Here is a 14,631-nt window from a genome sequence, read left to right as displayed (position 1 = left end):
CCGATAATTAAGCAAAAGCAATCTAGGATTATCAGCCAGTGAGTTAACTCAAAAATAGTGTTCATTCCTTTAACTTAACAACTAAAACCACAATCTATCATCCATCAACCTCACATTTTGTAAACCTAAAATAAAAAATAAAAAGGTCAATCCGACCCGGAATTTTGAACCACCGTGTGGTGCTACAAACTGAACCGGCATGACAACCGGAGAAGATGAAGAAAAAATAGAGAAGTCAACTTGTTCCAGCGCCCCTAACCACCGTGAAACCAAGGTGTTACGTCGGTGTGTCAACTGGAGAAGATGAAGGAGAGACGGTGGTTCAAGGAGCCATCATCCTCACCCCGCCGTTGGAACCACGGAGGCTCCACCTCCATGGCCAAGTCATATCCAAGCAGAGACGCATCACCGTCATTGCCAAATCGCAGCTCAGGCTCGGCGCACCTCCTCACAGTTGGGTTGACCCGAGTTCACGAACCTGTAGCTAATAGCGTGAATGATTGATGTGCCTTCCGCCATTCGCACCACTGCAATCCTTCTTTATTTCCATTCACCGCCGCCGTTGGAAAAAGAAAAAAAGAGTAACTCAGTTAGGGATTTCTAAATCCTTTTTCTCCCCATTTATCTATTTGTTTAGTGCAGGATGAGGGTAACTGTGTGTTACCCCCTTAACCCTCTTTATTCACTTATTTATATATATATATATATATAATAATAATTATTATAATATTTCTATTTAATATTTATATGTTCATTTACCTTTTTTTATTTTGTTATATTTTAGTTCTCGTTTGTTTTGTTATATTAAGGAAATTATCCTACCCAACCTAAATTAATGTGTACTTATTAATCATATAAATTTAGTGTCAAATGAGTTTAATAATAATATATTTTAAACTAAAAGTTTTGTCCATTTAAACAAATAAAATTATTTTCATGAGAATATAATAGTGAGGTTACTGCTCGTGTCATATCTTACTTCTTGCTTCAAGTTGATATCAATCACGGTCATTTGTACTGCTTCTGTTATTTTTTTGAAGTAAGAGGATGGTTAATGACCAATGTCGACTCTTCATTTATTAATTATCTCTTTAAAATATATAAGTTATTTAAAAGAAAAAAAATGTTTTAAATTTTGTTTGGAATTTAATAATGAGGTTTAAACTCGTATTGTATCTTTCTTCTCATTTCGAGTTGAGAATCGGTTGCGGTCACTTGTACTACTCCTGTGATCTATCAAAGTGGAAAGAAGGTAAGCAATCAATGTTAATTCTTCATCTGTTAATTCCATTCCAATTAAACTCAAATAAGTTTCTAAACTCTATTTTTTTTTTAAAATAAGATTAATATTAATAAGTTTTAATCATTTTGGGGTTCAATAGTCGAGGTTACGACTCGTATTGCATCTTTCTCCTCGTTTCGAACTAAGAATCGGTCGCGGTCACTTGTAGTGCTTCTATTATCTAAAGTGAGGAGAGGGTAAGCAATCAATGTTGACTCTTCGTCTATTAGTTCAACTTAGAATGAATTCAAACAATTTTTAACTTTCTTTTTAAATCTAACCAAATTAATTTTTTTTAAGAACTACGTAGTCTTATTTCCCTATTGCACCCGATGATACATAGGAGCAATACGAACTTGTCAGACACAAATAAAAATATAAAAAATATTTTGTTTAAGCAATTTAATTTTTATACGTAGATGAGAAATAGGTTGACAAATAGCTGATCAAACTAAATTTATTCAAGTGTCTCATTAATAACAATTCAAAAAGCTCATTAAGAAAACTTCAAATGAGTCTACGCATGCTTTCTCTTATTCAAGTTGAATGTCATACAATATTTCTTACCCTTTATAGTATCAAATATCAATGATCTCTTGAAAAATTATTATATTATTATTAGTTTTATGCCTCTAGTAACAAAGCTGCAATTGGTAGAAGCAATGTGATTAGTCAGAACTTCTGCTACTCTCTGATTACAAAGATGGAGATCGTGGTGAATATTATACTGTATATTGGATAAATATATTATATTAATACATGTTTAATACATCATGTCCATATTAATAATTTTTTTTGTGGTGTTCTTTTGCTTATAACAAGAAACTAATCTATCATTTGAATAAAATATCATCTTGCTTTGCATTATCTTGCTTCAATAACAGAGGCTGTCATGATATTCAAAGAAACATTTCCTGTGGAACTTCCGACCGAGCTTGAATTCTTCGTACCTCTCGCATATAGAAATGCAGGTGGTTTGGGACAAGGCAAAACAACATTTTCATTGCTAAGCATGGATACAACATCAGACATGACAGGTCTGTCAGCTGGATATTCTTGAACACAAAGGAATGCTATGTTCACATATCTTATCATCATATTTTGCTTATTGGAGGCATATTTTAGCACAGGATCCATCATTTCTATTGCTCTACCAGTTGTCCATAGACCCCATGCCTTCAGAGGTAAAAAACAATAGTTAAGAACCCAAAGCCATAAAAAATGTGAGGAGCAAAGTTTGGCCTTAAAAGGAAGTTAGAAACGTACATATGCGAGAAGATTGAGGGAATTCATGTTATAAAAACCGGTGTTCTTCTTGCCTGTCATAATCTCTAAGAAAAGGACTCCAAAACTGAACACGTCCGATTTTACTGAAAAAAGGCCTTCCAAAGCATATTCAGGGGACATGTAGCCACTGAAAATCATCAATAAATTGTAAGTAGCAAGGTATTTTATAAATCTTATGTTTACAAGCTTCATTCAGTCAGCATTTTTTGTGCTTACTATGTCCCAACTATCCGGTTCGTATTTGCTTCTACTTCATTTCCACCAAACATTCTTGCCATTCCGAAATCTGATATTTTTGGATTCATTTTGATATCCAACAGTATGTTGCTAGCTTTTAAATCTCTGTGAATGATCCTTAACCTTGAATACTGATGAAGATAGAGAAGACCTTGGGCTATCCCCTCAATTATTCGAACTCTAGTTTCCCAATCTAGCATCATGCTTTTTGAGGCATCTGTTTTACATAAGAAAATAGGCCAGGTTAAATGGAAGGAGTAGAAAAAGAGAGGTTTTCATATTGAATGTTCTTAAGAGTTTCAAGATTACAAACCAAAAAGGATAAAGTCTAAGCTTTTATTTGGCATAAGCTCATAAATTAGCATCTTTTCATCTCGTTCAACGCAGCAGCCTAAAAGCCTAACAAGGTTGTTGTGTTGGAGTTTTGCAATGAGCATTGCTTCATTTTTTAACTCATCCCATCCTTGGCCTGATCTTTTAGACAACCTTTTTACAGCTACCTCATCCCCATTCAACAGCTTTCCCTTAAATCAAGTTTTGCACAAAGTGAAATAGTGTGAATTAATGTAACATAAGGTTCATTTGAATTCAAGCATACATCTTAGGAGTGTTCAAGACCTGTCTCATCACACTAAAACTCATCTTGACTCAAAGCTTTAACATGATAATATATTTATATTGATATTTAGTTTCGTAGTTCTTTTATTATATGATTTACTTATGTGAAATCTTATATATACACACACATATTATGTCAATCTATCAAGTTGGCCATATTTGGTCACATTATCAGGTTTGAACTGGTCCAAACAAATTGTCATATCAAAATATCAGAACTTCTTCCATAAAATTCCTACTAAATCTGAGGACCCAAAAAGTGGAAAATTGGACCATACCTTATAAACAGGTCCAAAGCCACCCTCACCAAGTTTATTTTCAGCTGAAAAGTTATCAGTTGCTGCAGAAACACTTGTAAAACTGAAAAAAGGCAATTTGACTTCCCTCTTGTCAACTTTTTCAATCTTATCTGCTTCATTATGATCAGAGCTTTCAACTTTCATGCCCATGCCTACATCAAACTGTAGAAGGTCCTCCCCTAGAAAGTGAGAGGGAAATCAGGTATAGTGTTATGTTTCAAAATTGAAGTTGTGACATGATCATAATCATCTTTTAACTTCTTTCTTACCTGACCCCCTTAGCTTTTTCCACTTATAGTAGAAGTAAACAAAGAGGCCTAGTATAAGCATTGCCGCAACTGCGACAAATATGCCAATTTTTGATAGTTTCTTGCTGCTGTTGGACTTATGTCCCAGATTATTCCCTGTGTTCAACTCTGTGCGGAGGAAATATATAATTGCATTAAGCAGAATTATTATTTTTCATAGAAAAAAGTTTGAATTCATTTTATAAACTGCGAATAAATATTTATTCTATTTTTCTGCATCCTGCTTTAAGAGTAATAAAGAGGAATGAAAGAGAGCAATGTAATAATGGATAAATTATACTGTGTTACAAGAGCTTAATTCACCATACCATTTTTTATTTCAGAGGCAGCAAGTTTGAGAAAGAAACTTGGTCGTTGATTATCAGCATATCCAACATCAACTGAGATGTTCTTCAGATCCAAGACATGATCATGCCATAACAAGCACTGACTTTGAGAATTATAAGCATAGGCCAGGCAAGAGCAGTTGCCAGAACAAGTTGTTCGACATATTAATGCATTCGGAGTGTTCAAGATGAGTGAATCATTTGGTGGAAAGTCAACTGCCTTGATAAGAATAAATCCATCAGTGGAACCATCACTGCTAGTGTTGCTGCAGAGCAACGGCTTTTTCCTCACACAGCCAGCTGATGTTTTACCTTTCATCCAAGAACTCGGGTCGTTCGGTTCAAAACCAGGTACACAATCACATGGGATCATGGCTTGTGGATTGCAAACACCAAAGTTCCCACATAAAGCCCTTGTCCCACACTTTGATGACTGGATAGAAATCCATTGTTTGTCATTGTCTGACCAAGACAGTTGATTGAGCTCCCCGGATACTTCTAGCTCCAGAAGAGAACCATATTCACCCTGCCAAGTGATAGACAAGGTCATCCTTAAGTTAAACCAGACATCATTGCCACGTTTAAAATTTCCAAGTGTAAAATTAGATGATTGATCACCAATCCAGTATGTGACAGAATTCCTCTTGATTACTAGCAACCACGAGCCGAAATTCTCAACTACTTCTAAGGAGAAAAAACCAGTACGAGGATCATTTGGACTTGTCCATGATCTCAGTGACCAAGGGTCTCCTGATACTGAGCCAACCCCTATGTTCATCTCAGGCAAAAGGGTATTTGTAGGATATTTAAAACTCTGCCATAAAATCTCTAAAGTCAAGTCATTCAACAGTATGAAGTTACCTGAATCCAAGAGCATGGCATGTGTACTAGTACTATTGCTCTTACTAGAGATGTTGGTCATGAAAAATAGCAATTCGTCTTGCATAATCACAAGATTACCATCTTTATATATTGTAAGAATGGCAGAGGAGCCTGTGAATTCATTATCTCTGTTTGCAACCCAAACAATCTTGTTACCAGGAATCTTCTTAAACCATGCTCCTACAAAATACTCGGTCGAGTTCTTAGAGAAGAAACCCAGTTCGAAGTTCCCTTCAGCAGACACAATAGTGTCTGAGGTACTGATTGATTGGCCCATTTGTAAGGTTTCATAATAGGTGATTGCGTTTGTGGACTGCAAAGTAAGACACAACATAATCAGCAGTTTGAAAAGACCAAGAGATGAGTCTTGTAGTTTCATATTGGTTTTCTGAGACAAGTTTGCAGATTTCTTGTATTTGGAATTGGTAATTACTACAAATGAAGTAGTGCTACGAACTAGGAAGACATCCAGGAGCACAGACATTCTCAACCATATAATGTCTCTTTGGCCGTTACTGCAGAAAAGTAGTCATTGACCATAAAACTAATTCCAAAGCAGTCCAGCACAGTTCACAAACTTTAATAGAGTTAAACTCAAATTAAAAAAATAACTCATACCATATTTCGAGTTCACTCTAGTTGTTCACCTCATTTCCAGTCTTAACAATATATGATGAAATCATGAAAGACAGCATGATATTTTTTTTTGTTATTGGTTGGGTCCACAATATTTGACTCTAGGGTTTACCGTTCAAAATGACTACACAATTTAATTTCAAAAGTCAACAACCAATTATTATTCTTTTTCTACTACCAACATACCAACAGTAGCTCTCACCTTGTTAATCCTTTCTAGGTTGGTAATTTTTCCTCATAGTGTCATTCTCAACAATCGACTTTAAATATGGAGATGATGACTAAAAGGACGGGAAGTGAAAGTTGTTGGAAGGGCAGCAATAACCCTGAAAAAGATTAGTTACTTATCTAAAATGGTGAGAGAATTTCAATGGCAATGCAAAAAAACTACGGTTAATTATTTTATTTTTATTTAATTCTTTAATTTTTAAGATGAGATTTAGTTTTTCTTGGTAGATAGGCAAAATTCAGTTATTATCACAAATTCACATCAACACAGAATGTTGGTATTATATTAAATGAGTGTAAAATGTATACAATGTGGAAAGATTTATACACGTATATCATGTTATTTATCATTCATTTGTATTATTTTTTCAGAAAAGTTAATAATGATTAAATATCAATTATGAATGATGCAGTAATAATACATAAAACTAATGCACTATCAGTATATACATCTTTTTCTCATATTAAATAGATCATTGCATGGGCAAATGTCTTATAAAATTAAAAACTATTAAATAATAGTTATTGTTTTTAAACCTGGATATTAATTTTTTTAATGATTCACTACTATATAGATGATTTACTTTCCATTTAATTAATTTTTATAAAAAAATAATTAGTACCAAAATGTTGAAATTATTATTTATTATGACCATTTATTAATATCATATCAATTAATTGATTTAATCACTTCTGTTACTTATTGTCACTTTTTTTCATTTTAAGGAAAAAATAATTATTACCAAAATAACATAGAATGTTGATATTATTACAATTAAATGGTAGAATGATTGGGATAAAATATGTATTAAATTTGGAATGTAGTCATTTGTAATTATTATTTTCATACGTTGATATAAGTTATTTTTAGACAAATCTGATCAATTTTTTCTGTGTTTGAGGCATTGCCCGGTTGTTCATAAAAAAAAATTCGTATCAAAATAAAATGAAATTTTAGAAAAACGGCCGTTTCATCTGACTAGATGATTTTTGCTAGTTAAGAATGGCTCCCTCACATCTTTTACTCAAGATTTGTCACTAATCATCATGGTTAGAGTATTAAAAAAAGGCATGCAAATGTTGACTGAAAAATTTAGGAGAAGTTTTTTTTTACTGGATAATGAATTAGGCAAAAAGGGGGAAGCTGCTTTGATGTTTCCTACTTCTTGGAAACTTCCAATTTTTTAATAATAATATACATCCAAAATTTTGAAAGAGTCCTTTTAATTTATATGTTAATGCTTGGTATAAATTATATATTCACATGACTACTTTAAATCTAATTGTCTAATTTAAGTTTCGTTGTAAGGATCTTGATAAATTAAGCTTAATTCATAACAGACATTTTAAAATAGAACTCAGTAAAATATATGAGCGCCACCATTTCGAAATTCAATTGCTATATATATTTACTACTACACAAATTACGTGGGTAGTTAGAATTAAGAAGCAAAGTAGGAAGGGTGACATTCTATCCTGTAACATCCAAAAAAAATGTAAGGTCCAGAATTTTACTATTTTTGAATTAAATAAATTAAAATTTTATAGATTTATCTGTCCTCACATTCTAATAATGGAGTGCGGATGTAGTGTCTATGCAAGCCATAACAATGAAGGTGCAACCACAAAAAAGAAGCAATCAAATTTATGATATATTAAAGTGTGAATTTTATAAGCGAAAAGACTGGTAAATCGAGTTTTGTTTCGTGGTTTTCATTCATCCCAATAGTCAGATAACAAAGAAAACTGCCCAGTAATTGAATACTCACCAATGGTGAATAATTCACAACTTATTTACCACACGAGAGATATGTGGGTGCCATTTGTGTACATAATATATTTGTGTAGGTTACAAGAGAATAAACAAAATAATGAATCACACGATATAAGAAGATAAATTACTTCTTCCGAAAATAATATCATATTTTCTTTAATATTTTATCATTTTCGGGTTTTTTTCGGGTTCGGGTTACCCGAGACCCGACGGGTTCGGGATGATATTTTTATTTTCAACCCCATTGAGTTTGGGTTCGGGTTTTGAATTTCGGATTCGGGTTTGGGTATGTGCAAACCCGACCCCGACTCGCCCCGTTGCCATTCCTAGATAGAAACAATGAAGAAGGTCATACTCCTTTGCCGTTGACGGGTGACCAATTATTTCAAAAGCTAAAGGGTTTGAAAAATAACTTTGGTAAACCTTTTGAAAAAGAAATTATCACAAAGGGGTGAAAGAAAATGTCAATCTTCTTTGAATTGTCATATTTGAGTTCATTATATGTAAGATATTTCCTCGATGTTTTGCATATTGAAAAAATGTGTTTGAAAGTCTCTTTGGTATCTTACTCAATGTCCCTGGTAAGACCAAAGATGGTTTGAATGCAAGGTTGGACTCGGTTAGTATAGGAATAAAAATAGAATTGGGTCCGATAATGAAGGGAAAACGTACATTTCTACCTCTAGCAGCATATACTTTGTCGAGGAAGGAGAAAATAAAATTTTGTAAATTTCTTCGTGGTGTTAAAGTTCCAGATGGGTACTCTTCCAACATTCAGAACCTCATATCAATTAAAGATCTCAAGTTAAAATGTCTTAAGTCTCATGATTGTCATGTACTTATAGAGCATTTCTTGCCTATTGGAATACAGTCAATTCTACCTAAAAAGGTTCGGGGGATCATAACTAGGTTATGCTTATTCTTCAAGACAATTTGTAGCAAAGTGATTGACCCTAAGAAGTTACATGCATTGCAAAGACAAATTATTTTGACTTTGTGTAAGCTTGAAATGTATTTCCCACCTTCTTTTTTTGACATAATATTTCATCTAAGCATTCATCTTGTTCGAGAGACCCAACTATGTGGCCCTTCCTATATGAGATGGATGTACCCTTTGAGCGGTATATGAAGACATTAACATAGTATATGAAGAACTGATCAAGACCAGAAGGTTCTATTATCGAGCGATATGTTGTTGAAGAAGCTTTTGATTTTTGTACCAGATACCTTACCGGTAGTGATTTCATGGGCATTCCGAAGCCTCGATATGCAAAAAAAAAACATTTGGTGAAGGTATTACTCGAAATGAAATATTGACTATAACAAGAACAGAATTGGAGCAAACGCACTTATATGTTTTACATAATGCCGACGAGGTTGAGCTATATGTTGAAATACACAAGGAAATACTAAGGAAGTCTTACCCAAGTAAGAATGAAAATTGGATTTTCAAAGAGCATAATCGGTTTTTCATAAAGCGGCTAAAAAATCACATTGATGAGGAGTTGAATATAAATGCATATTCGGTTTCTAAAAGATTGAAATGGTTGGTCAATGGTCCAAGTATTAATGTCTTATCCTACACTGGTTACCTAATTAATGGGTTCACATTTATACGAAAAACAAGATGCTCAAAGTGAAATGGAAAATAGTGGTGTGACTCTTTTTGCTCAAACTTTACACATGTTAAGTGCAAAAGATAGAAACCCAATGTATGTGAATATGTCATACTTTGAAGTGATTGAACAAATGTGGGAATTGGATTACACAATGTTTTGGATGCCGATTTTTTATTATATGTGGGTAGATAACAATAATAACTTCCGAGTTGATGAGTTAGGGTTCATGCAAGTGGATGTTAACAGACCAGGATATAAGGATGAGTCATTTATTCTAACATCACAAGTTCAACAAGTACTCATTTTAGTAACTCAACTGATATGAAATGACTCATTGTTCTTTTAACTAATAAAATAATCGTCAATAATATTGATGACCAATAATATGAAGATATTGATGAAGATGATCCTTTTTTGGGACATATTAGTCGCGTGAGAGCAGACCAATTACGAATGATGATTTATATACAAGAGATGATCATGATGAAGGGGCTTTGGGTGAATCAATATGTGCCTCCAAACAAGGATGATCTTATAAGCCAAAAACAATCAAAGCAAATAAAAAAGTAGATGCATGTAGTATTTGTATAGTTATAACTTAATTTTGATTGTTTGTAATTTGTATAATTTTGTTTCTTTGTAATTTGCTTAATTTTTTTATTGGTAATTATATTCTCTGTCAAAACATAATTGACATTATATTCTTTGTTTGTAGTTTGTATTGTATTGGTGTTAATAAAACAAACTTCTAACATGTATTAATGTGTCAGTGTTGTTTAGAATGTATAAATATTGTGTTATTGAGAATGTAAGTTTTGTTAATAAATGTATATGAAGGTATTAGTTTATACAAATCAACAGAGAATTCAAGGGGAAGCCCTGACATGCTTTCTTGTAAAGAATCAATACAACAACACTTTTTATAGACAACATTGTTGTACATGCTTAATACAATAGCGCAATGTGTGTTGCGCTATTGTATTAGGGTGATGTTTGAGAATATTTATGAATAGAACAACGTTTTTCCAATAATACGTTGTTATATATATGCACTACAAAACATCACAACAATAAGCGTTGTTAATAATACATATAAAATGCGTTGTTTATGTAAGACCTATATGACAACACTTTGTGGACGATGCGCTGTTGTATTTATGCACTATATGACAATGCTTCTTGTGTGATGCAATGTGATATATAGTCAATACAACAACGTTTGAGAAACGCTGTTAAAGATGAAAATTTACTATTGCGGTCAAACAGAAAGTGCATAAAATCGCTACATCTAAAATAAGCATTGTTAAACTCCAACTCTAACGTAGTGGTCATAAAATATACTTAAATTATATCACTTTAATTTAGCTAATAAAAATATACTCACAACACAATTAAACATTACATCTGATCTAAAATTTCTAACACCCTTCTCAAAAATACTATCCTAAAGATCCAAGATTATTTTGAGGAAATCCGAAGTGATTTGCTCATGGGTTAGTTCCCACAATCGACTGCCTAGGCAACACGCAATTGACAAATCACTTATAAAGATGGCAAATGGGCATTGCCCACGGGTATGCCCCCATAGCCCACATTTTTTTGCGAGCAGGTATGCAAATTCTGTCTATTTGTCTATTTTATTCGCAAAGCCCGTGACATTTCCATTGGGCAATGTGTGCGGCTCACGGACGACACACAAATATAATTTAAGGAAAATTAAGAAATTTTCAAATAAGTTATAATATAATGTGATTTTTGGTCCTTAAAAAAATATAATATGATTTATTCAACTTCATATAAAATATCAAAGTTTTTGTTAATTTTTATTTTCAACTACTTTATTTTATTTATTATATGAATTTTTTATTTTTTTAATTATTCCACAATGTTCGTAACCCGTTTTAAAATGGGCAGGACAATAAATTTTGTTCGTTAAGCTAATACGAGCATGCTCGCGTCCACTTAAATTACTGAGGTCAAGGGCTAAACAATAACACATAATGCTTTGCCATCTCTAATCACTTGCATGGCGGATAACAGGTAACAATAACACATAATACACACAACACCATTATAATAGTAAGGCTTACCCCATTTTTTCTTGAATAATAAATGTTGTTGTAAAATATTTTTTCTTGTATTTTACAAGCTTCATTTTTTTTCCAGAGTAATAGAATTACAAGTTGTTAAAAACATTTTAGGTATTGTTATAATTAAATAATTAAAAGTATAGCAATAAAAATAATATAGGATAATTTTAAAGACAAGTGATATTAAATTCGGACCGGTCAATAATTCAGTTAGGGTGTTAGGTCAATGAGTCACTGGTTCAACAGTGGGTCAATAGTTGGACCGACTAACTCAGTTTGCATTAAAAATTCTAAAACAATCATAATATATGTAACAATATTTAATAAGAGAAAAAGATATATGCACTGACAGTGTATGAGTTTTATACATCATCATTTCATTGCATCATTCATCATTGATTTTTAATTATTATTGACTTTTCAAAAAAGTTAATCTAAATGAACGGTAGATGATGAAGTGCATGTGTACAAATATTTACACTGTCAGTGTATACATTTTACATTAATTTAATAATCGTATACTCAAAATTTAAAAATATTATCATGCGTCATTAAACTAAAATAAAATAAAATTTTACTTGTATAAAATTATACAGGTAATTTGATAACATCATCAAACAACATATGAACTATGTTTTAACTACAACAAAAATATACAATAAGTTTAAAATTTAATTAAACAACAAAATTTTTGTTATAATGTAAACTAACAAATGACAAACACAACTACAAATAAGTTAAAAGTACTTGTTTTTCATTGAAAAACGACATCGATTTTGTTGTTTTTGTAAAAAATATTTTTTGATTGACTCGGCCGGTCCAACAAGTTTGACAACACAAATCACTAATCTTAGGCTTAAACTGACCGAGTCAACCCGATTTGATGCAAAATCAGTTAGATGGGAAGTTCAGACCGTTTACATGTCGACACGGGTTTAATAACACTGCTAAAGACTACATTAAAATGTACACACACAAAAAGACTACACTAAAAACTCTTAATTAAGTAACTAAAACAACCATTAAAATTTAACTTTAAACTAGATCTTAATACATTTATATCATCTCCTTATAAAATTCCGATATTAAATTGGTTAGGGTAATGTTATTAGCCATCATAATAGGAGGCAAGTTTTTAATGAGTCGAATCTCAAACAATTATTATATCAGATTTTATTAAAAACAGAAATTAAAGATATAATTGTGTCAAATGCAGATCTTATGGTCAAATTTTTAGGGAGGTAATTCAACATGTTTTCATTTATAGTTTTACTAAAATCTTCATTAGACATGAGAGGTATTTTGGCATATTCTATTTCTATTTTTAATATAAGAAATTATCCCTTGAAACAAGGATGACAGTTAAAGAGTGAAGAGGTTACTCATGTTATTTACATTCAAGACAAAACAAGTAGAAGAAGAAAGGAAAGGTAGAGAAAAAATGGAAGAGAGATGTGAGTTGTGTGGAAAGAAAGCAATGGTGTACTGTGATTCTGACCAGGCTAAGCTATGTTGGTACTGTGACGCTACAGTTCACAGTGCTAATTTCTTGGTAGCTAAACACATAAGGGTTCTTCTATGTCGTATCTGCAATTCTCATACTCAGTGGAAAGCTTCTGGCCCCAAACTCATTCCCTCTTCCTCATCCTGTCTCGGTTGTGTGGCCAAAGGAGGAACCAGAAGATTACAGCATCACGTGGTTGATGATGATGGTGGGTATAGTGCTGATGATTCAGAATCAGGTTCTGACTCTGATGATTCTGATGATGATAATAATAATAATAATAATAAAGAAGAAGATGGTGATGAAGAGAAACATGTGATGCCATTGTACTCTCCTTCTTCGCTTGACTCTTCTGCTTCTGCATTGAAGCGTCATCAAGATAACTCCCTCTCCATCAATTCTAATGTAGGTCTTTTCTTTTTCTACATGGTATTTTTTTCTTATTCTATATGATATATTTTTCTTTGGTTTATATGGTTCTTTAATTTTTGGAAAAATATTAATGAATGCCCACTTAATGTATATTTTAATGAAAGTAGACGAGTATTCAAATCATTTATTTGAAATCATATCATTATTATCATATAGAACGTGCAAAACAAACTCTCCACGGAATCCATGCAGAATATGAGTAGATGGGAAAAAACAGAAAACAAACTCTCCATGAAAAATGTCACTAAGGTATCTATTTCTATTTTTATTTTTTTACTTTTTGAAAATTGATTGATGGTTGGTTTTGTATTTTATAAATATGGACACAGAATGAGACAGGGAGCTCTTCTTCATCAGCAGCATTGCCCAGTGGTGACAAGGATTCAAGTTCTGTGAGCTCCTTTAGGGCTTTGAAGGAACGTAGAACTGATAAGTGAAACTGTTCAAGATGCATAAAGATCAATGATGAAGTGAAGGTTTATGTTGCTGCTGCATCCACCTTTGAGTTAATTATGTTTGATAATAACTTTACTACATATATTTCTATTTCTGGCCACCTTGACTTTGTGATCACTCGTATTAGACAGCAAATATATTTGGTTAATTATATATATATTTTGGAACGTGTCTTATGTGGATGTAAAATAATTTATATTTGTGTGTCATGTCCTCATGTCCCCTACATGGAATGTGTTTTTATTTTATTTTCCAACCTACATTGTTTGCTCATCTTCCATTTCGATTGACATTAACAAACTAAACATTAATTGTCATCTTCCATTTCAATTGACATTGTTCTCCAGATATGCTGTTATAGTAAGGACATTGTTTTTTTCAATTGATATTATTGTTTACTATTACCTCTATTCCTTTCTTATTCTATGTTGAATCAAAGTTTTCTTATTTATTTGTCCGCTTACAGTCCAATCTCATACAAACAAAGAAAATAAACTATGTAAAAAGGGGGTAAAAGAACACACTGCCCTTCTTGAAATTGGTCAAATATATACTTGGCCTTTCTTTAGCATAAATAACATTAGAAATAGGAACCAGAATCATCTGTCCCAAAACTTTATGTTCATGTCCCAAATCAATTATATTTCACCAAA

The 14,631-nt window shown here is 32.4% G+C and overlaps 2 protein-coding genes across 2 annotated transcripts; one reads left to right on the top strand and one right to left on the bottom strand.

The window, feature by feature from the left end:
* Positions 2,003 to 5,736, bottom strand: LOC109355122 (G-type lectin S-receptor-like serine/threonine-protein kinase SD1-13). Its single transcript, XM_019598080.1, has 7 exons — positions 4,340 to 5,736; positions 3,993 to 4,139; positions 3,703 to 3,902; positions 3,120 to 3,330; positions 2,786 to 3,023; positions 2,549 to 2,696; positions 2,003 to 2,458 (listed from the first exon to the last, which is right to left on the bottom strand). The coding sequence occupies exons 1-7, from the start codon at positions 5,721 to 5,723 to the stop codon at positions 2,147 to 2,149; spliced, it is 2,640 nt and encodes an 879-aa protein (XP_019453625.1). The 5' UTR covers positions 5,724 to 5,736; the 3' UTR covers positions 2,003 to 2,146.
* LOC109355125 (zinc finger protein HD1-like) lies at positions 13,008 to 14,125 on the top strand. Its single transcript, XM_019598082.1, has 3 exons — positions 13,008 to 13,495; positions 13,679 to 13,771; positions 13,852 to 14,125. The coding sequence occupies exons 1-3, from the start codon at positions 13,028 to 13,030 to the stop codon at positions 13,957 to 13,959; spliced, it is 669 nt and encodes a 222-aa protein (XP_019453627.1). The 5' UTR covers positions 13,008 to 13,027; the 3' UTR covers positions 13,960 to 14,125.

This window comes from Lupinus angustifolius, chromosome LG08 (genome assembly GCF_001865875.1).
Source record: "Lupinus angustifolius cultivar Tanjil chromosome LG08, LupAngTanjil_v1.0, whole genome shotgun sequence".
In the NCBI taxonomy this organism is placed as follows: Eukaryota; Viridiplantae; Streptophyta; class Magnoliopsida; order Fabales; family Fabaceae; genus Lupinus; species Lupinus angustifolius.
This window is presented reverse-complemented; position numbering and strand designations above follow the sequence as displayed.